General features: G+C 33.6%; 1 protein-coding gene across 2 annotated transcripts; it reads right to left on the reverse strand.

Moving 5' to 3' along the window:
- Positions 1-6308: 6308 nt before the first annotated feature.
- On the reverse strand, positions 6309-12606 carry LOC7474540 (squamosa promoter-binding-like protein 14). 2 transcript variants are annotated; one of them, XM_024594455.2, is made up of 11 exons: positions 12223-12606; positions 11158-11769; positions 10733-10926; positions 9809-10407; positions 9616-9690; positions 9322-9429; positions 9118-9235; positions 8752-8887; positions 8523-8667; positions 7820-8422; positions 6309-7462 (listed from the first exon to the last, which is right to left on the reverse strand). In XM_024594455.2, the coding sequence occupies exons 2-11, from the start codon at positions 11730-11732 to the stop codon at positions 7040-7042; spliced, it is 2976 nt and encodes a 991-aa protein (XP_024450223.1). In that variant the 5' UTR covers positions 11733-11769; positions 12223-12606; the 3' UTR covers positions 6309-7039. The 2 variants fall into 2 exon arrangements, with proteins under 2 accessions (XP_024450223.1, XP_024450222.1); XM_024594454.2 differs by having other exon boundaries at positions 9809-10653.
- Between the last annotated feature and the right edge of the window lie 10415 nt (positions 12607-23021).

Here is a 23021-nt window from a genome sequence, read left to right on the forward strand (position 1 = left end):
GAATACATATATGATATTAATATTATAAGGCCGTCACAAAAACAGCGCATATTTTTATTTATTCATATTTTTATTTTACTAATATGCATTAACAAAAAAAAAAAAAAAAACAGTGAGAAAGAAAGGAAAGTGAAAATGGGAGCATGGAAACGTGCCCACATTTTCTAGCAGTGGTATATATCGACGGACTTGAAGAGGGACAGCAACACCCAGATTCCCATTTGCTTTATTCATACACGTCCGATCACTTTCCTTTTCTTTTCTAATTAAATTCAAGGCACCCCTCGATCAACCTGTGATCTCCAAGCCCAGCCTTCTGATTTAAGTGTGTTTTCCATGATTATGATTACAAACACACGAGTTGACGGCACCTTTTAAGTAATACTTTTACCAGATCTCACGTGTGATGATAAGCATATGTATTTACGAGTCAAACCATGGACACGTGGAGCCAGCATAAAATTAAACCCGGATGGTGCCTTGATAAAAATCGGTCACTCATTCGATACTTGATGACTTAGCTTCTCATCCAATTCACTTGTTTTAAGACTTGAATAAAATTCATTTGATACTTATGACTCAGCTCCTTATCCAATCCACTTGTTAAAAATTAATTTTCTTTTATTAAATTTTTATTTTTTAAACAATTTATTTTAATTGAAATAGATTAACTTAATTTAATTTACCCATCTCACTCATGATATCGAATTTTATAAATAATAAAAAATTAAAAGAACCGGTTTTTTTTACCATGCATCATCTCATAAAACATTATTCACAATAATATTATTTTTTTTACATTTTATATATATTTCTATGTTTTTTTTTATCTTTTAATATTTAGTTTAGTAGCTATTACTATTTAAAAAAAAAGTAAAACTATATACATACATACAAAAATGTTTAAAAAATAGAGCAAATACATTTAATAAGTAATAAAACGAGTTGCCATATCGTGTTGATATGATATCATATTGTTGAATAATATATAATTATCTTAGCAAGATTTTCCTCGATATATAATCTTGTTGTTTTTAATGATATCCTCAGACAAAGAGAAAAGGAAAACTTCCTAGATTTTGCTATTAAAACCCTGTCCATGCTAATTGAACTTTTATTTCTTTTCTGAGTGTGAAATTAACCGATCTGTGATCGACAATGAAAGCAATGATAGTGTTTTTTATTTTCCTTTTTTTTTTAGTAATAAAAGTAGATTCTCAATGTATGGAATAAATTTTAGAAAGAGTTGATGAAATTGGAAAGAAAAAAAGAAGCAGCAAATCCTGGGACCAAAGTACTGAAAATAATGCTCATAAAGGCTCAGAATTATGAACATGCAAATCCATACTCAAAATCTAGACCACCCTCTACCCCTCAGTTTCCAAAAACTAAAACCAGTAAGAACATGGAGGGAGAAAGGGGACCAAAGTCAACTGGTACTAGGAATTTTCTTTGATTAACTCTTTATTTATGCCTTGTGATGTGAATAACATCTTATGTCTACCTCTCAGTGGTAGAAGACCGGAGGACCAGCTTGCTTGGAGGGGGGATAGCTGGAATATACTCAGTTCAAAGTGGGTACTATAAAGTTTATGGTAAGAAATTCCGAGCAGAGATTGTTGAGAATACAGAGGCATATGTTGGAATAGAAATTGAAAGTTGAAACCATGATCACCAAGAGTGAAACACTTGTTATGAAGACTTGGACGTGGTACCATACCAACAAATTAAGGACAACTTGGCCAGAGGGGGGTGATCATTGAAGGGAGATGCTACCGCCGTGGAGGAGAACCCGAATCAATTAATTATCTTCCCGGAAGGTGTGATTAATATGGCGATGATCTATATGTGTGAGCCGTGGGTTATGGTGCATGGTAGGTCAGAGATGGCTAGAGGAAGCTCTATGTTGCGAGTATCAACAAGCTAATGAAGTCTCTAGGCAATCTATGTTGGCATTAGCTGTACATTGATTTAGTTGAGAATTTGTAGGAGAAAGTTTAGTAATTGATTTATTTCATAGCTGTAAAAACTATTTTTTTTTCTTTTAAATTATTAAAAACTGTTATTGTAACAATAGCAATAAACACAAAAGACGATGGCAACCCCTACTGACTTAGTGGAACAAAATCAACAAGGAACCGCTGCTATCCTTGAAGATTTAACCACAAGAATGACTCAGGTTTTGACACAAAACCAGACCCCGACCTCTGCAGTGACATATGATACTGCTACACCGATTATTATCAAACTTAATGGAACGAACTACGCTCTATGGTCCCAAATCGTCGAGATGTATATCTCTAGAAAAGAACAGAACATGGGAACTTATTCCGCTGCCAGAAGGGAAGAAGACAGTTGGGTGTAGATGGATTTTCTCCATTAAGCACAAAGCAGATGGAACAATTGAGCGATACAAAGCAAGATTGGTAGCCAAGGGATACACACAAACGTATGGAGTGGACTATCAGGAGACGTTCTCTCCAGTAGCAAAACTAAATACTGTTAGAGTGTTATTATCTTTGGCAGTAAATTTAGATTGGCCACTACACCAATTTGATGTCAAGAATGCCTTCCTTCATGGAGACCTTGAGGAGGAAGTGTATATGGACATCCCACCGGGGTATACCTCATCCCCTACCGCTGGAATTGTTTGCAGATTACAAAAGGCTTTATACGGGCTGAAACAATCACCACATGCTTGGTTTGGCAGGTTTAGTATGGCTATGAAAAAATATGGTTTTCAACAAAGCAACTCTGATCACACTTTGTTCCTAAAACAACGACAGAAAAAGGTAACTGTCTTGATAATTTATGTGGATGACATGATCATTACTGGAGACGATACAGAAAAAATATATAAGTTGCAGAAACATTTGGCTACTGAGTTTGAGATGAAGAGTTTAGGAGGACTGAAGTATTTCTTAGGGATTGAAGTGGCTAGGTCAAAACGAGGCATATTTCTTTCACAGAGAAAGTATGTGCTAGACCTACTAACCGAAGTAGGGATGCTTGATTGCAAGCCAGCCGACACCACAATGATTCAGAATCAGAAACTTGGGGATTTTTCAGAGCAAGTTCCAACCAATAAGGAAAGGTATCAACGACTGGTGGGCAAATTGATTTATCTATCACATACTTGTCCAGATATTTGCTATGCTGTCAGTATAGTCAGCCAATTCATGCATTGTCCAAGTGAAGAACATATGGATGCTGTAGTAAGAATACTTCGTTACTTGAAATCAGCTCCTGGAAGAGGGCTTCTATTCTCCAAGAACGGTCATCTAGAGGTTGAAGGGTACACAAATGCTGACTGAGCAGGAAGCATATCTGATAGAAAATCTACGTCTGGATACTTCACGTTTATTGGTGGCAACTTGGTCACATGGAGGAGCAAGAAACAAAAGGTAGTTGCCTTGTCAAGCGCAGAGGCTGAGTTTCGAGGGATGGCAAAGGGACTATGTGAACTGCTTTGGCTCAGAAGATTATTGTCAGAAATCGGTTTTGGTCCCGAATCAAGAATGAACCTGTATTGTGATAATAAAGCTGCCATTGCAATATCTCATAACCCAGTTCAACATGACCGCACGAAACATATTGAGATAGACAGACATTTTATTAAACAAAATCTTGACGAAAGAGTGATTAATTTTCCATTTGTCAGATCAGAGAATCAGCTCACGGATATCCTTACAAAAGCCGTCTCCAGCAAAAACTTTCAGAGCTCTCTTGACAAGTTGGGCATCGAAGACATCTTTGCACCAACTTAGGGGGAGTGTTGGCATTAGCTGTACATTGATTTAGTTGAGAGTTTGTAGGAGGAAGTTTAGTAATTGATTTATTCCACAGCTGTATAAGTCCTGTCTGTGGCAGGAATCCGTAGCTTTCAAGAACACCTCCTCTGTGTATATATATAGGAGCATTGTAAACTCAAAAGATCAAGAGAGTGAATACAAATTGAAAAACTCTTTTTGTAACAATCTCAGCCTGCCGGCATACTCTCGGTAACACTCTTAAGCCGTTGAGAGATTGGTGTGGGAGTTATCAGAGGTCAGATCATGGCTGCAACAACAGAAGGATTGCCACTAACGGGCGTAGCCTAATTAAGATGCGGGACAAAGAAAGATCAAAATGATTCTTTGTGGGCGGCGCAGTAAGGAAGGGAAGGTAACAGGACAACACAGGCCATGGCAAAACAAGACCCGAGGAAAGTGTTTGATGGAGGAAGCCACCCCTCCCCTCTCTATTAGGTTCTTAGTTAATATTGATTGATGTATACTCTGTTCCTTAATTAATAAAAGCAGCATCATTCCTTCAACCCACCCCCATTGTCATTGTTCTCTCGAAGCTCAGAATCGTTGAATGATGATTTGTGTTTGGACTCGGCGGATTAGGCACTTCAATTAAAAAAACAAACGCACGCATCTTTCCCGTGAGCTTGGTTGGTGCTCAAGCTTTAGATGCCAATATCGTTCTTGATCTTCTTCGTGGATTGCTTTGATACTTCTCTCTTTGACCCGACCATAAGTGGACTCGTGGGCCCCCAACTAGACCCATTGGGCCCATAAACCAGCAGCTCTCTTGTGCATTTGGACCCAATCAAAGCTTCCTGATTTCTTTTACTATCATGTACATGAACATTAATTATCAAGTGGTTGCATGCCATGTGTTGTGGGGATGGTACAATTTTAGTTATTTCATTATTTATACGTAACTAATTATTTAATAATTGAACTGTTTTATCATGATCTTATTTGTATGTTATCGCTGCGGTTATTATAATTATGTAATTTGACTAGAGATCATACATATATAAATGTTTAATCTGAATTCTTTATAGTGTTTTATTTGGTATCAATTCTTAATTTTTTTTATTAAAATTTAATTTACAAAATTTCTATCCTCAAGATAAAATCAAAATAAATCATGTACACGTGTTTGATTTTTTTTAGTAGACATCAAGATTTTATTGTTTAGAACTTACATATGTTGACGTCTAATAATTAATAGAAAAATTAAATCATGTGAAAAAAATATTATACCTCTATTACAACAAAATGAGAAAAATATTATAGCTCTTTGTAGTATATTGCTACAGTTTTTGCTGACTAGGCTGCCGGAAATTGCAAGGGAGGGTTATATGGCTAACTAAGGCTTAAAAACAAACGATTATTTTTAACACCACTGCATCAAAATAATTAAAAATTAAAAAAAAAAATTAAAAAAAACATTTAAATTTTTAAAAAACATCATTTAAAACAGAATCCCAAATGACCCCTTATTCTGCTATGTTTCATATACCTATATTCCTTCTGTATATTTAATTTTATTTTGCTGATTTCTTGCACACCTTCCGCTTTCTTTCTGCATATAGTTTCAACTTTTCAGCATATGTATTCTCGACATCCCCTCTGTAAGTCGCACCAGCACCGCTACAATCTAGTCGTAGCAGCGGCTAGCTAGAGATCGAGACACTCCCTTAATGAGATCATCAAGCACCAAACCCTTAATGAAGAAGACCGGTTCATCTCTCCTGACAATTATAATTCAATGGAACAGCAACACGAATTGACGACATTGTTCCAGCACCATCAATTGTTGATTGTTTTTTTGCTTTCTAACATGACATTGCTTGACCCGGCACTTCTCAGTTTCATTTCCCTTTGGTCTTGTGAGAAGAAAAGCAAGAATAAATTACTAGAATCGCTGCCTTTCTTCCTATTTTGTTTCTTCTAGTGTTTTCAAAGTCATGTTCATCACCAAGAAATCAATATATATATATATATATATATATATATAGAGAGAGAGAGAGAGAGAGAGAGATAGGAACCTGAACGAAGGATTACAATCATCATTTTTGTTTCTTCTCTACAAAAACGCCTTGTGTTACTGCACAACATGTCATTCTATATATCAGACTACAATCCTCTCTTACATGGATAATTCACAGTATCACGAGTATTTCCAGATTAATGATGACAAGGAATAAAGCTTTTCCATTTTTCCAGCAGAAACTCCAAGAAGGATCCGGAAGACATTATTTCTTTTCTTGGCTATTGGCTATTGGCAATTGCTTTCCACAATCTCATCTAGGCCAGTGTCCTGATAGGGGCCTGGAAAATGTTTAGCAGGCACATTGGTCAAGTATAGCCTCCTTTCTCAGCTTGCTGGAAGTAGGACTGTGCCTGGGTAATTTGCATTTGTACATGCATGCATGTTTTGCCCATTTATTTAAAATAAAAAAAGAAATCATTGGCAACAATCAGATGACACCATTTCCTAGGCTACGCCAATGCAAGGAGCAAGGCAGATAAAAAAAAATGCCTGTTATTTTAAATATGATTCAACAAATATTTTGCTGTGCAATCATGCAATATCCTACCTCTGACTGATTCTAGTGGTCAACTTTACAGTGAAGAGTTTAGATACATATAATCAGCAAAATACCTTAGCTCTTTCGATATTATATATTTAAGGGTCGAAAGAAAATATATATATATAAAGAAGAATAAACCATTACATAAATTAACTGAATTAAATACTCGTTGATGGTATAATTGCTAGCATCTTTTTTTTCCTCTCTCCCTGAATTCAAGTCATGGCCGCCTTCTGTGCGCTTTCATGCATCTTTCTTCCACCTCTGCTCAGCAAATGTATTGTTCATGATCGTAAGAGCCAAAAATTTCAACCATCATAAAACTTGTGTATTTGCCAACAACAAATGGGCCAAGTAAAGGGCACAACCTGTAACAACATCACTGCACTCGTGTTTGCAAACGCCAACAAGAATAACATGCAGCATATGAATCATGTTATCCTACTAGCAGCTTGCTTCCTCCTCTCTCTAAAGAACAATGCATCTTCTCGTCCAACTGCTTATATGCCCTTACTGAGGACTAAGGAGTCTATCCATCTACCTGAATTCTCTCAACTGCATAATCAGAAACAATTATCTGGATTTTTGTGCATTTCACGGCCCCTTTGTCATTTCTTCTAAACTGCTTTCCATTACTCCTCACACGCGTACATTGTCTACTGTTGTCTAAATGGTTCCATAATTCAAATTCTCCCATTTGAAGGGAGCAACTAAGCCAATGTCTGGTGCACCCCGGAAGAAGAGGCAGACACAAACACAGACAGCAGCGATAGCAAGCATTGAATGGACATATGGACGCTGAAGCAAGCCTTGTGAACCCAGAAACCTCCCATGCATCTTAGCTGCCACACTTGCACACTTAGCACAGGATTTACGCTCTCGCTGAAACTGTGATATTGTCACATGTTCTTGCTCCAAGGCTGCCTGTTCTATCTCATTTCCAATTGCCACAGAAATTTGGCCATTTCTTTTGTCAGCAAGTTTACGAGCCACTAATAAGTTATAAGAGTGGTTTTTTGTCATGACAGCATAAGCATATGGAGACAGGCCATTTGCATCCAGGACAGAGTTCCAGCAGGACAGCCCAATCTGCAGGGGGAGGGTGACACCAGAAATTCATTAAAGCAGAAAATATGAGTAAAAAAGCAAGCACAAACACAACAAATGCAGCATAATAACAATTCCTTTCCTAACTTGTAACCATGATCCCAACCTTCCCTGCAACCCCAACAAGCCCGTCAAATAAAAATATAAATTCACATATAATTGCTATTTTGAAGGTAGTAGCACTGATAGGTACAACATACAATCCAATTTAGATTATTGCGTGGAAAAAATAAAGAGTTACAGGTGAGAGAGAGCACTTGTAGATCCCTGAAGCCCAGATACAGGAACATCCTGATGCAAGGAAGAAGAGGGAAAAAAAACGAGGGAAAGAAACATTACCTCATGTGGGTCATTTGTCAGGGCATCAACCAAACCATCTGAACCCGATGCACAAGCAGCCAAATGTAAAGGTGTAATGCCACCAGGTCCCCCAACGTTTGGTGGGAAAATATATGTTCTAGAGGAATTATCACCGCCAATAATAGAATAATGAATAAGCAAGTCTGCCATTTTCCTGCACCTCCTTTTCACTGACCGGTTCAAGAGCTGAATCTCATAGAGCATCTCCAAATGCTCCTTGGATAATTCATCCCTACACGTATTTCTTTCTACCAGCATGTCCAGAATTGTTTTGACCAACACACAATAATCTCTTTCAACTGAGAAAATGAGCAGAAACTTGAAGCGGTTAAGTGAATAATCTGGAGCCTCATGCATAGAAGGCATGCTCTTCCTTTGGAACAGCCATCCAAGCTCGTTTAAGAAATGCATAACTTCCTCCCTTGATCTAGGTCGCCCCAAATCACGAGTCTGTTCTTCTGAAACAATATTGCTGACTACAGCGTTTTCATCAAACTCAGATTCAAGGAGCCTCAATTCTTTACAGATGGAAGCATCAGCTATTATCACAGGAAAACTGTTGCCCTTGAAACCATTTTCTACCTGTTTGTAGCATTGTCAAATGTCACATGTTATCATTATCAAGCGATCTATTTGAGTATTTCTATACTTCAAGGGCATACAAGAAGGTGCAGAGTCATACCTCAATGAAACAACGACCTAAAATACTAGGAGATGGACCATGAATTTTGAAACCACCCACATTTATCTCATCATACATGGATCCTGGAGAAGAAGAATCTGTAACTTCCTTTGATGTGTATCCTCCCATGTAAGTGCAATGAATCCTACAGCAATTGTGTACAAAATTTACTTAAAACAGCAAGACAAAGTCAATTAAAAAGCACTTAGGTGAGTAACTAAACTCTTACTTGGTGCCAGGACCAGTAAGATTTCTTCCCTTTAACTGAAGAGAGGTTTCTTGCCCACCAATAACTGCCACTGGGGATACTAATATTAACTCTGGGGAACTCCATGTTCTCCAAGATTTGCACAAACGAACTTTTCCTGAATATCATTGCAAACAACAATTGAATTATCATCAAATTGTTTCATAAATGACACATTATAGCAAAAAATTTCACAAAATCCAAAAAAATATATTTAGTGGCCATTCCAATTTTTTGGCCACCTGGAGTATCATCGCTGAGAAAGGGCAAGGTTAGAACTAAAGAAATGCAAATGGCAAAAAGTCCAAAAAAGAGGGGGCATGGGGAACCCAGCACTAATCCACACACCATCTTTATGTGATGCTAGCTGCCTGCCAGTATTTAATAAAAACCTTCCACTTCTCCATAAATCAGAATCTGAATCTTGAACCAAAGAATCCACTAGCTGAAGCAGGTTTCTTTCAAGCTGCAAAAACAACAAATATACCCTGCAAGTGGTCAGCATAAGGTTAGGTTTATAATTCCTAAGGTTCATTACACCAGTTCACTCACTTGCTCCCAGGAAGCAGATGGCATTGACAAATAAACTGATAGAACAACACAGCCAGGCCTTATATAACTCTCCATTTCTGATGGACTGTTAGATAGCCAATTGTATATCTGAAAGAGAAATGATACAATCATGTATTAGATAGATTCCCTCCCAATAAAACTGTAAGTTAGTAATTGTAGGTCTGAAAGAGAAACGATGGATCATGATATAAATCCTCAAAAAGCATCCATTACAGCGTCTCCATGCAAATATATTAAAAAAACACATAAAACCAAAATATACAATAAACTCACCTTTGTGCGTAATGTCCCAGGGAAATGACTGGGATCCTTGTCAAATAGTTTAAAAATTATTCGCCCAGTCCGATCCTGCAGATGAAAAACACAACCATTTGACACAATTTAACAATATTAGCACATGCAAGTATGAATAGAGAGCAGTTTGAAGCTAAAAATAAATACAGAACTTGGTCTAATGACAGGCTACCTGAGGATCAGAATTCTGACTAGAAGGTGAATGATCAGACCCAGAGGAAGATGTATATCCTCCTCGGTATGGGAAACTTTGAAATGAACTGTGGTCAGGTTCTCTGTTTGGCCCTCTAAAGAGCTCAAGCGGCAAAACACAGCCATGACTTCTGTCACCTTCAACATTTGCATTAACCTCTCTGCTGACTGACATCTTTTCTGATTTCATAGTTTCTGCGGTGCTCTGCAATGGGAACAACTTCTGCACAACAGGAGGGGATGATGATGGAGACCTCTCTTCAATGGGATTACTGCTGTCAGAAGAAAAATATTTCCCAGAAGATGCTGGTTTTTGACGGCTCTCATTCTCAGGTGATGAGCTAAACAGTTGTAATGGTAGGTTAGGACGAGATTCTTGAATCTGGTAATCTGAATCTTCAGCAGGAGACTCGTAACAGCGACTAATTCTCTCAACGCCCACAGCAGGAAACTCTACATTAGATCTTTTCTGCAAATGGGGAACAGTCACTTGATTGGGGCCAGGCAACTTAGACTTGTCATTGTCACTGCTCTGACTGCTTCTTTGAGATAAAATTGCAAGAGCATCTGGAGCAGATGCTGCCAAAGTGGTTGAAAGAACAGCAAGTAAGTCATTGGTTGATGGAGAAGATGCAGTTCCATTCAATCTGTTTTGATGTCCTAAATAAGGTTGGTTGGGGTTTTTCACATTTAAACTTGCAATATTTGATAACTTTGCAGCAAGATCCATTGGCAAAGGCAGTGAATTTATTTTGTTAAGAATCTGGATGAGTTGGTCTTTATCTGGTACTGTTGGGCAGTTTGTACTTTTATCATCATTCCTCCCTATGATTTTCAAGGTAAAGATTTCAGCACAGCACAAAGGGCGGAACATAAAAGTCAATCATTGGAAGATATGTTTTACCTTGTGAGCGAGCCAAAGCAGTTAACAAGTTTACAATATCCAAGTTTCCATTATTGTTCATATCCGGGTTTCCAGGGAGTAGCAGCCGTGAGGTTACATCCTCAGGCTGGGTTTTCCTTCTTCGTCGGTTGTGCCCTGCAAGCCTACGTCTACAACTTCTCTTTCCCTCATCGAATTCAGTGAGAGGATGAAACCTACGTATTGCATAGAAGGTCTCATATAAGCTCACAGTGGAAAAACTTACTTATCAAAGCAAAAGCATTAGATTAAAACATCACTATGTACCCTATCAAACAAAAAGAGAGCACTTACAAATAAAAGAAAAAAAAAAACTAAGTGAAGAACTTGAGTCTCTCAAGTTAATCTAGTGGTATAAGGCTGATACAACAATCAAATATGAATCTGCTCAGCAAATTAAAGACAACCTGCTGCATTGCTGACAAAACCTCTGCATCTGTTTTCCCACCAGGGCTTTTGTGGCTTTACTATGAACCTGGCACACTTTATGTCGGCGGTGATAGTCCTTAGCTTTTGATAGATCTTCCTTGCAGTTATCAACCTGACACATTGGATAACTACCATTACCGGGTGATCCAGACCTGACCCTCTTGTTGGGTCTTGACACAGGCTCCTCAACAGAAGTCAAACTCCCACCTAGATTCAAGCCAAGACCATCATCATCTTCATTAACAGAATTGGATTTGTTTTTGGAATCACTCTTATCTTTTTTCTTAGGTTCTCTAGAAACAGTTCCCAGCCGTAAAGTTTCAGCAGCTACAGAAGGTTTAGCAACAAAACCGACACTATCCCAATCCCATGCCTTGGAATTCCAGTTTTTTTCCCTAGAAGCCTGAAGAAACTGATGTTGTTGGAGCTGAGAATTGGGAGACTGGTAAGAAAGATCATGTTTTTTTGCCATGGAAGTCATATCACAGTATCTACTAGAAAGTGCTTCATGAATGAATATGGGAGCAGCTACTTGCGCACCCACCTCTTCCATGACTTTGAAAAGGCCTCGCCCTCACAAATAATAAAGCCTACATACATAAATAAACAGATAAAAACCAAAATCCAAATGGGTTTTCTATCAGAATTAGAATTACTCATAAAATATATCAGTCTGAATAAAGAAATTTCCTTTATTTTTCTTTTTGCTTTTTTTTTTTTGCGGGAAAAAAAAAGAAAGCCTCCAATCCAAGTCTGGAGTAAGCAAGGGCGGCGAGTAGTTGTCTGGTTTATGTAGAAGTATGTTCTCTATCAGATAATAAAGTAAGCAAGGGCAAGCAGTTGTCTGGTTCATGTAGAGGTGCGTTCTATACCGGATAAATTTAGAAAAAAATTATTATTATTATTGAGTTATAAATAGAGGTCGCAAAAATTGTTAATTTTGAGCTGTGAAAGAATAAAATAGGAGATTGGTAATTACAAGGAAGAAAATCTAGTGAAATGAGAGAGTCAAAATCCAATCTACTTCTCACACGCACACATACCTTAGGAGGAGGAGGAGAACGGCATCTTCTTTTGCCTGTAATAATCGAACTCCGATATTTCCGACCAAGACCTCAGATCTGAGAGTTAAATCCTCAAAAACAAAGTCCAACGTTGTTTGGCGGCAAATCAGCAGATTAACAATAATAACGATGATCAATCTGCAAATAAGAGGAAGATGAAGGATGGATGGATGTCTCTTTGAATAACTTCTATTTTCTCTTCTCTTGACCTTTTCCTTTCCTTCACCTTTAGAGAAGAAGTTGTATAACAGACTTTTTTTTCTTTTTTTCGGTGTTTCTGGCACAAACTGTAAATTCGAGCATTTTTTTGGGTTGTAGTTTGGGCCGCCCACTTACTTACGAATCATCCACGACTCTCCAACTCCTCCTGTTCTGTCAGGCTATCTTCCTTTTCCACCTGAATAATAATAACGTGACGGTACTATGAATTATCTATGATTACGAGAAATAAATAGATAATAATAAAAATAAATAAATTTCATTATTTAATATATAAATTAAAATATTTAATTATTGAAAATCTAATTATACAAATTCTCATAAAAATTAATTACAATCTTATAACAACAACGTATAGAAACTTTACATCCTATTAAATACTCCAAAAATAAAAAATAAAAAATTGTTTCTCATGGGAAAAATAATAAATTTATTTTATTTTATAAATTCTTTGAATTTCAGAGGGGATTAAAAACTAGTATAATGTTGACAATTTTTTCTTCAGGTATTAATCATAGTTATTAAACTTAATTTGAAAATTAATTTAGTTTAAAAATTAAGATATGAATTAAATGGATTAACTCAGTTTAATTCAAACTAAAACTTTAAAACAAAATTATTTTAAAAAAGTATAATTCTTTTCAATAACTTAACATATTAATGAGTAATCGAGTTTGTCATGAAATTATCTTAACTCAATAGCTTAAACTATTATGTTAGATAAAAAAATACGACTTATATTATTCTCCAATATGCACTATTAAATGAAAGTTTTTTGAGCTTGAAACTTGCATATGCTTACATTGCTTGATTTTTATCAAATAAATAAGGGTAGTGAGATTCGAACTTCTGACCACTTGGTCATCAAGACTCAGATACTATATCAAAGAGTCATCTCAACCAAATAGTTTAAACTTTTATGTGAAGTCACAAGATATAATTTATATTATTTTTTAATATGATTTACCTACAATAATGTGGTGGATGTTTTAAGGTAGTGTTTGACATTGTAGCAACGGATGTTTTTAAAATTTTTTTCACTTTAAAATAATTTTTTTATTTTAAAAATTAACACATTCAAATAATGTAAAAATATATATAAAAAAAAATAATTCTTTTACGATACAAAGCACTAGCATGCCACAAAAACAAACTGCCAGTAAGAACACAACAATTAGTCCATGTTGAAAAGAGGTAACGTGTATGCATTATTATGGGACTGTGATAATTACCAGCTGCTAGTCTTTCAAGTGCATGACGTGGATCGACGTGGCAGATGCAAGATTTCTTGGTAGCACTGGGAAGATGACTCCTTTGCTCTACCACTGTCTGCTTTCTTTACCAAAAACCACCCTCTTAATAGCACTCATTCTCTCCCCTCTTTTTTCCTTCGATTCGCTGCTGAAAGCCTACCTCAATGTATCATCCCCCCGACAAACCCCTCTTCTTGGTAAAAAGTTGACCCACTCCCTCGCGTTTGTCAGGTTCCTGCTTGCGTTGAAATTTCCTAATTTAAAGTTTGCTAGTGTTTTAGGATTGTGTTAACTAATATTTTTAAAGTATTTTTTATATTAAAATATATCAAGAAAATATTTTAAATATTAGTATATCAAAATAATCCAAAAACATTTTAATTTTTTTTAAATCATCACACCACAATAACAAATAGGTTATTTGTTGGTAGTTTTTGTAACTGTAATATAAAAAAGATATTTAAGAAAACTATTATGATTTGAAAAATAAAAGGTTTAAAAAAATACGTGTTTTTATTAAAAAATATTATTATATAAATTTTTACGTATAAAATAAATAAATAAATCTTCAATAATGAAAAATATATTAGTTTAGCTTCTACAAAATTAATATTAAAATGAGATTATACATGGGACCGATACAAAAAAAAATCTATTTAATTAATCAAATAATTTTTCAATGTGATTGTTTGAAAAATACAAGATACCACGATACTAACCGATATATGAATTAATAGTTGCAACTTATATTTTCATTTTCTTCCTTCTATTTTCTTTAAAGAAAAAATCTCATTTCTATTCTCTCATATCTAAATTACTTGAGTTTTATACATAAACAAGGAAAATAAATAAGTATTTTCAATTCATGCTAACTTATTAGATGTAAATATAGCATAACATTGATAAATTAATACTCAATAGATTAATAATTTTAATTAAATAATAATTTTATCTGATCTGAATTTAAATAATATATTGATTGATTAATTAATTTTTATAATCTTGTAATATCAATTTATAGAGGTTTATCATGTTGTGTGTTTCGTTTTTGTTTGAATTTGAAATAAAAAGAATGGCAAGGCCAGGCAGTGGCGGGGTTGTTTTTTCGTTACCTAATGTTCTGACCTCGAACACGTGAGACTCGAGGAGCAAGTACTCGGAAGATGTTTTTATGGCCTGCAGTGGTCAACAAAGGTTAACTATTTGACCTTGTTTTTTCTGATTAATTGTGGGAGATTATTGGTCATCGACGACTATTATATGCAGGAAATTATCTCCAACGCAGCTGTCCCTAGAATTAGTAACCATCATGTACATTAATTTCATACTATATATTATGTCATTTAAAAACCCTCGAGTCCATTCCTAAAATAGTGTGTCTTCCAAACAGTACAAAGTCTTGCATGAGTTTAAGGTTTATCATTTCCTTTTTCAATACGCGGTAAGACTATAACCTTGGCATTTGAATAAATTATTCCTATGCTTTTGACTCCGGAGTGCTTTTTTTATTTTATTTTTTTGGAATAATTTTATTATTTTAGTATTTTTTAAGACAAGAATAATACGACTCTCTTGACAATGTTTTTTTTTTTTTTATCATTTTATATTCATGTTGTTGTAGATTTAGGGATTACGAAGAGGTAATATTGTAGAAGTTTTATATTTAACAGTATTTATAAAGATATTGTGATTGTATCTGTTTTTTCTTCTTCTTCTTCTTTCTCTTTTCCTTAAATTTTGTGCTAGCTTTTGTAAAATTTCAGATCAATCCCTCAATTGTTTTTTCATTCACGTTTGGTTTGGTCCACATGCATTTGATTACTATTTTTTATTTTAGAATAGACCATAAAATTATAAATGATTTTTAATTTCACTTCTTGTTATTTTTTAATCTATAAATAATTTTTTATTTATGAATATTTTTTGATTTCACGTTCTATCACTTTTAAATATATAAACAATATATCAAGTTATAAATATTTTCTAATTTTACTCCTATGATTTTTTTAATCTTTCAAATCTAGTCATTAATATTTTAATTGCTACTTATTTTATTCGGTGTTATTTTTGGGTTTGCCCCTTTTTTTTTCTTTTTCTATCATTTTTGTGTTTTTTTCTTATTTTTTGTGATTTTATTGTATTGGGTTAGCTCTTTATAATTTTTTTTAATTTTACTCGTATTATTTTTTAATTTATAAATAATTTATCAAATCACAAATATTGGTTGATTTCACCCCTATAATTTTTTTAAAATCATTTTTTTAATTGTTGTTTATTTTTTTTAAAAAAATTATTTTATTTTTAATTTTATTCGTACCAGAAGAAAAGTTATTGTTACTATTATTATTATTTTGGCATAAGAAGATCAGTATTTGACGATGCCAGAAGGGGCGGTGCATTGCATTTGGTCAAGAGATTAGCAGCAAATGAAACACCAGTTCCAAAGGGGATACCGCGTGGTCCTCGGTGTCTTTGGAGTCACGTAAATGCCGCCCTTATTCTTTACTTTTCAAACACCACTCCCGCAGGCAGACTTTCTTCCCCCCACCGAAAGAAAGGCTCCCAGATCCTGCTGGTCTTTCTTCTCCATCTGAATTTGCCCTCACACCCCTTGTAAATTTTCAATAATGGTGATTTATTCTGGGTGTATAGGTTGAAATTACCAAAACAACCTTAGATTGGATGTCCTTGACTTTACATTTGCTGCTGGGACGTACAATCTTGTCTCCCTTGGCCTTTGCTTGTGAACAGCTCGCATCTAATACTGTACTGTGCTGGTGGGGTAGGGTTGGGTGAATAATCCTGATCAACTTGTTAGTCATGATTCGTGACTTGATTTAAGTTGGGTTTTTTTTTATTATTTAAAAAAAGACGGAAATTGATTTGTTATGATCTTATTAATTCAATGAATCAACCCTCGGTCAGAATTAACTTATTTAAGCTTAAAATAATTAGTTTTGATAGATTTAAATCAACTCGTCGAGACATTTTCGGTGTAACTAATACGTATGTTATTACTATAGTAGTGGTAGTAGTACAATAAAAGAGATACTGAGTGGTGATGCTATCGTCCGGACACAGTAGCATGTGGAAACCAGCTGTATTTATTATTTAAGGCACGATGCATATGGTCTGATTCCATGACTTTCTACCTGTTTAAACTCGAGGTTGAGTTTATTTTTTATTAAAATCTATTTTTTTTAAAAAAAAATATTATTTTAATATGTTGATGTTAAAAGTAATTTTTTCTTTAAAAAAATATTAATATATCTCTAAACAAAACTTATTTTAAAAAATAACATCAATGTAAATTTACCTTTTCTTGTAATCTTTGCTTATAATCTTCAGTGGCATGAGATGACTTAAAATCACATGTAAAAAAGCTCATCCATGGTTCATTTAAAACAAAATAGGGATGGCCACCTACTAATCCATCAACATCAAGTCATATAAAACAATTCCCAGTTTAGTCTTTGTTTAACAATGCCGTTTGACATATATTTTAAAGTGTTTTTAAATATGTTTTTTAAAATATTAAATTATTTTTTTCTTGATAAATTATTAAATTGATGTTTTTAGTAAAGGTGAACAAACAAACCGAAAAACCGAGAAAACCAAGAAAACTAGGAAAAAATAACTGAAAAAACCGAACCGTGAAAAAAAACCGATTAAAATTTTGAAAAAACCGACCAGTTCGGTTCCCAAACCGGAAAAAAAGAGCCAAAGTGGAAAAAACAGAGTCAAACCGGTTTGAATTGATTTTTGTCCTAAAAAACCGAACCGAAACCGGCCGGTTTGAACTTGTTTCGGTTCGGATTTTTTAGAAAAAATATTTCGGTTTGATTATTTTTGATAAAAACCGAACCGAACCGAAAATAATCACCACTTGTTTTTAAATCTTTTTAATGTTTTTAATATTTTAATATTAAAAATAAAAATAAAAATCTAAAAGGTATTTTAATTGAAAAATGCTTTTATAAAAATATCTTTATATAATATACATCTAATATACATCTAATGATAATGACAGAGAGACAAGTTCTTGGGATCATCACAGGATTCCATAATTATTACCCATGTTTTTATTTTTTATTGTATTTTTTATTAATTATTGTGATAGCTATGATTTAATATTATCATTTAATATCAATAGATTTTTGCTCTTTTCTTTTTTAAAAAAAATAGTAGAAATTTGTTTAATTGAATTAGGCTCTCTATCCAGTATCACACGATTCCTGACCAATAAAAAAGGTATTTGGAATAGTGATATCAATAATTTTTTAAAATGATTTTTTAAAAATATAACAAAATAATATATTATTATTATTTAAAATATATTTTTGATATCTACATATCAAAATGATAAAAAACAAAAAATTAAAGTTTCATGAAACTCCGATTGCACTACTATCCCAAAGAGGCTCTATCTCTCCTACTGTAAAAGTCTAAAATCTAAAATAGTAGATAAAAGTTTGAGAAAGATTGATAAAAGCTTGTTGTTGTGCGTTTGATATGGTCGTTGTTTTTGCCATGGTTTAAAAAATAGATTAAAAAATTATAAATTATTAAAAAAAAATAATTAAAATTTAAAGTAAAAATTCTCTGTGAAATCCATATAAAATAATAATATCTATTGATTAACTAAATATGTATTAAATATATAATTTTAAAAAACACCGACAACACCACACATTACCATGCTAATTAAGGCACAGGGGAAGAGCACGGAATCAGTGCTCCGAGAGTCCAAACTATCCCTGTACACTCCTGCTACTACTGGGCGCATGAATAATGGAAACGTGGTGCACTTGAGGGTCTAGCTGCTGTGGTCAACCGTGTGACTTGTTCCGTCCCCGTCCCGGGTTCGACCCTCTATGTGCACGCCTGTCACCCCCGCGGTGCCTTACCTGCTCCTGGGCTTGCAGGATGTCCAGTGGACCGTGGGGAATAGTCGTGGTGCGCGTAAGCTGACCGGGACACCCACGTAAATCAAAAAAAAAAAATAATGAAACGTGGTTCGAAGACCATTGTGTGCCGGTGGTACAAGCCAAGGCATTTACTGTTGTGCCGGACTTGATGTCTGAGAGTCGCGAACCAAACAGTTCCGAAAACTCTTCAGATACAGAGAACTTGGTCAAGTAATGAACAACTATTCTCGCACCACAATCTATCATCTCAAAAAAAATACAAAAGTAAAAAACAGGAAAAGGTGCATCTGTATACGTGCATTTAGGACACTGAATCCTGCCTCAGCAAGAAACACGAGACAAAACCTAAATTATTGTTTTATATATAATTAAAATTTCAACAATATAGAACATAGCAAACACTACATTGGTGGCACATTCTACTCCGCAGGCTGGACATCACTCTTTTCAACCTGAGAAAAAAAAATAGGAGATGGTTCTATTTTTAAATAGAAAAATTCAAGTTAAACCTTGATTAATTTATACAACAACATTATTTTTATATATTTTTAATTAAATTGTTTTTTTTAATACCGAACAAATACTAACTCACTGTTACCGTACCGTAAAATTTGCCCTTTTGTGATCTGTACGAAATGGACCACGTGGCAATGATATAGTATAAACCGCGTGGCCACGCACTGTCGAAACAGGAAGACCATAAAGTGCCAGCTGTATTGATCAAGAACGTTGAAAAATTGAATCATCAATGAAATTAAAATTGTATACACCAGTAGTAGAAAACAGTATACGATTGCTCTAAAAAATAAAAAATACAGAGTATATTCATAGTCTTTGTACGCATGGAAATACTGTACAATCTGACAGCAAAGAACGGTACGATTCTACCGAATCCCAAAACAACGAGCAGTCCCATCCCATGCCGTCCCACTCCCATCATAACATAACAAACGTCCACTATATGTACGGACCATCGAGGGTGCACGTAATTATTTCAGAGCACGTTTTATTAGTTGTTTTTAATGTAATTCTTGGGTTTTTTTTTCCTACTCTGATATACGTACCTTTATATCCTTTTTAAAGAGTTTGACTAATCTCATTCGAGATTTATGGTTATTTTTGTTAGACCAACACTTTGTTGGTAATATACATTTTAAATATTTTTATATTTTTTAAAATTTATTTTTAATGTTAATATTTTATAATAATATAAAAAATATTAATTTAAAGCAAGTAAAAAAATAAAAAATTTATTTTTTTAAATCATAAAAACAAATAAATATTCAATATTTGACCTGTTTGTTTTTTCACATATTTATTTGAAAAAAATTAGAGTGTATTTTGTATTTTGGTTTAAAGATTTTTTTCTTTTAAAAAATAAATTAAAATATTTTTTACATGAAAATTGTAAGAAAATTTAAAGTATCAATTTAATATTTTTAAAAATAAAAATGAATGCCCCCTCCAGGCACTCATTTAACTTGTTTCCACGGTAATGATTAATAAACCGTTTGATTATAGTCTATTGTGAAAATAATAAAAATAGATTAGACATGTACTCTTTATTTTTTATTATAAAAAATAAAAATATATTTTAAAACTATTCTAGATATGTTATATTTATATTTATATCCTTTCAACAAAATATAGTTTATATCTCTACTATAATTGCTCTATTTTAAGATATTATGTGTACTTCTTTGCAAATTTTACCAAAAACTTGCATCTCATAGGAAGGACAGAAAAATAAGTCGAATAAACCTGAATATTCAAGATATCAAATATCAAATTTTAGAATGACCATGCATGGTTTGTATGTCTATTACTTTGCGAATAGAAAGGTTTTTTTTTTAGTTTAATGTGGGTGTCCGGGTTAGTTTGTGCGTACCTCGACTAATCCCACGGACCCTGAAGTTAACGATCATGTAAGCCTCCAGTGGTCATTATATGAGCAATCACAGGGCTTTAACCTGAGAACACAGAGAAAGTAAATCTCTTGGTCCCAAGCTCTTACCACTTAGCCAACATTTAAATGATTATTTTGCAATTTGACACTGAAGAGTTATTAATAATTAGAAAAGAAATCTTGAATACTGAATGTATAGTCAACTAAAGGAAATTATTGCAATTTAACTAGAAAGAGAAACAGAACAATGATGGTAGATGCATCGAACTCATAGCATGATAAATCCACTGCCCCCCTAGCCTTGGTTGACCATCGCCCTCGAGATGGGGTTGGGCTGTCCATCCAACCACCGCTAGTCCTCCTAGAGCTCAGAGGTATTTTTTTAGCATAATGAAGGTTACTTTTAAAAATGTTTTTTATTTAAAAATATATTAAACAATATTTTTCTTAATTTATTTTTAATTTTAGTATATCAAAACAATAATAAAAAACACAATAAAATTACATTGAAGCTAAAAATAAAACATCTTTTTAAAAACAAAAACGATTTGACAAGATCCAATCCCCAGGACCAAAATCATCTAGAGCTAGGTTGAAAATAACAATTTCCCCCCTCTCAATTAATGCTAATCCCATATTTATTATATAGTTTAATGATTAATAAAACACTACAAGAGGTAGTGTTTTTATGGGCACTACCTTATAAATTACTATTCATTTTAATAGTGATTTATTTTTTAATTTTAATTTTATTCTTCAATATTTTATTTGTTAAGAATTAAACTTTATAATTTATTTCAATTCACTTTATTATAACATCATAACTGAGGTCGCAAGTTTGAAAGGGTTAACCTGTTTTTTTTTCAATTTTAATTTCAACATTTGACATTTGATTTGTTAAGGATTGAATTTCATGATTTGTTTCAATTTGCTTTTTATAATGTTATTCAAGTCTCGTGACCTGGGTTATGGGTTACCTTGGTTGTCTTTAGTTTTTTTTTCTTTATTTATTCATTTTTTCCTGCAACATTTCATTGATTAGGAACTAGATTTCTTGATTTATTATGATTTGTTTTTAATAAGATTATCTATGTCTCATAGCTCGACTCACGGGTCTGGCATACTAACCTGGGCTGAATCAGGTTATTTTTTTTATTTTTTTAATTTTTTTTTAATTACATCATTTAGTGTTTGATTGATTGTAAATTGTGTTTCATAATTTATTTCAATTTACTTTTTAAGAGATTATTCTAATTTCATGACTCAAGTTGCAGATTTAGTATGTAACTCATGTTGACTTGGGTTGTATTTTTGGTTTTTTTTTCTACGAGTTTATTCCAGTTTTATGACCCGTGTCATGTTTTTGACAAGTTTATCTAAGTTGACCCAAGTTGTTTTTTTTAATGTTATTTTTTAATTAATTTGTTTTTTCCAATTTCACCATTAACCATTGGTTTGATTGAAAATTAAGTTTCATAATCTGTTTTGATTTGTTTTTTATAAAGTTATCCCAGTTTCATGATTTGGGTCACGAGTTTGGGAAGTTAACTCGGGTTGACTCATATCATTTTTTTAATTGTTTTTTTTTTCAGTTTCATCATTTAATATTGAATTGATTGAAAATTAGACTTTTTAATTCGTTTTGATCTAGTTTTCATGGGGTTATTATGGTCTCATGATTAGGGTTATGGATTTGATAAGTTAAACACGAGTTGGTCTACCATGCTTCCATTTCAATATTTAAAAAGAAGATGTTATCTTAAATTTATTTTGAATCAAATTATATTGTTTAAGTTGTTTTCAAACTTGTTAAATCAATCATGTAAACTCCTATATAGTTTAATATTTTTTTATTATAGAAAAAGATGCTAGCAACCCTGCATGTTTTTTTAGGTTCAAAATAACTTTACCTAATGTGTAAACAATCTATTATAATATATAATTAGCAATATAGAATAAAACCCGTGTGTATATGAAGTCTTTCTGTAAAATAGCATAGCGCAACCAACCAAGTAGATTATGCTTACTTTTGTAGATTCAAATACGATTTCTAAGTTTATTCCTATCAAGATTTCAAACAATGAAAGAAGGGCATGGGATTATCTAGTTTCAGTTTTAGTGAGCAGAGAGCTCGTGCTTCATTCCACCAAAAACACGGGAACAAAACGAAACAGCCCTTGAAACTTCCAGCGTAAGCACCTGATCCACATCTATTAGAACATTAAATTGCTGATGCTTTTAAAGAAGGATACATTTTAAAAACACGATCAAATCCAGGATGAAGGCAGGTGCTTGACTGTACTACCAATAGCAACGAGTGCATTGTATAGACCTGATAGTTAGTTGATGCATCAAAATTAGAAAATTAAGAGATGTTATAGTCCAATTGGATTTGATAAAAAATTCCAGAGGGCTTCTCGATCCACTGCCCTCTGGTGGAGGCCTCAAAAGACGGTATCGTGTGGATTAACG

This window comes from Populus trichocarpa, chromosome 2 (genome assembly GCF_000002775.5).
Source record: "Populus trichocarpa isolate Nisqually-1 chromosome 2, P.trichocarpa_v4.1, whole genome shotgun sequence".
NCBI lineage: Eukaryota > Viridiplantae > Streptophyta > Magnoliopsida > Malpighiales > Salicaceae > Populus > Populus trichocarpa.

Bases quoted from the DNA above. Each gene is read 5' to 3' on its own strand.
- LOC7474540 (XM_024594454.2), bottom strand. From the start codon at position 11,732: ATGGAAGAGGTGGGTGCGCAAGTAGCTGCTCCCATATTCATTCATGAA. The intron at 10,927-11,157 runs GTTGTCTTTAAT...TGCAATACGTAG, and splicing joins TTTTGTCAGCAATGCAGCAG to GTTTCATCCTCTCACTGAAT. The intron at 8,888-9,117 runs GTGTGTGGATTA...AATGATATTCAG, and splicing joins GCTAGCATCACATAAAGATG to GAAAAGTTCGTTTGTGCAAA.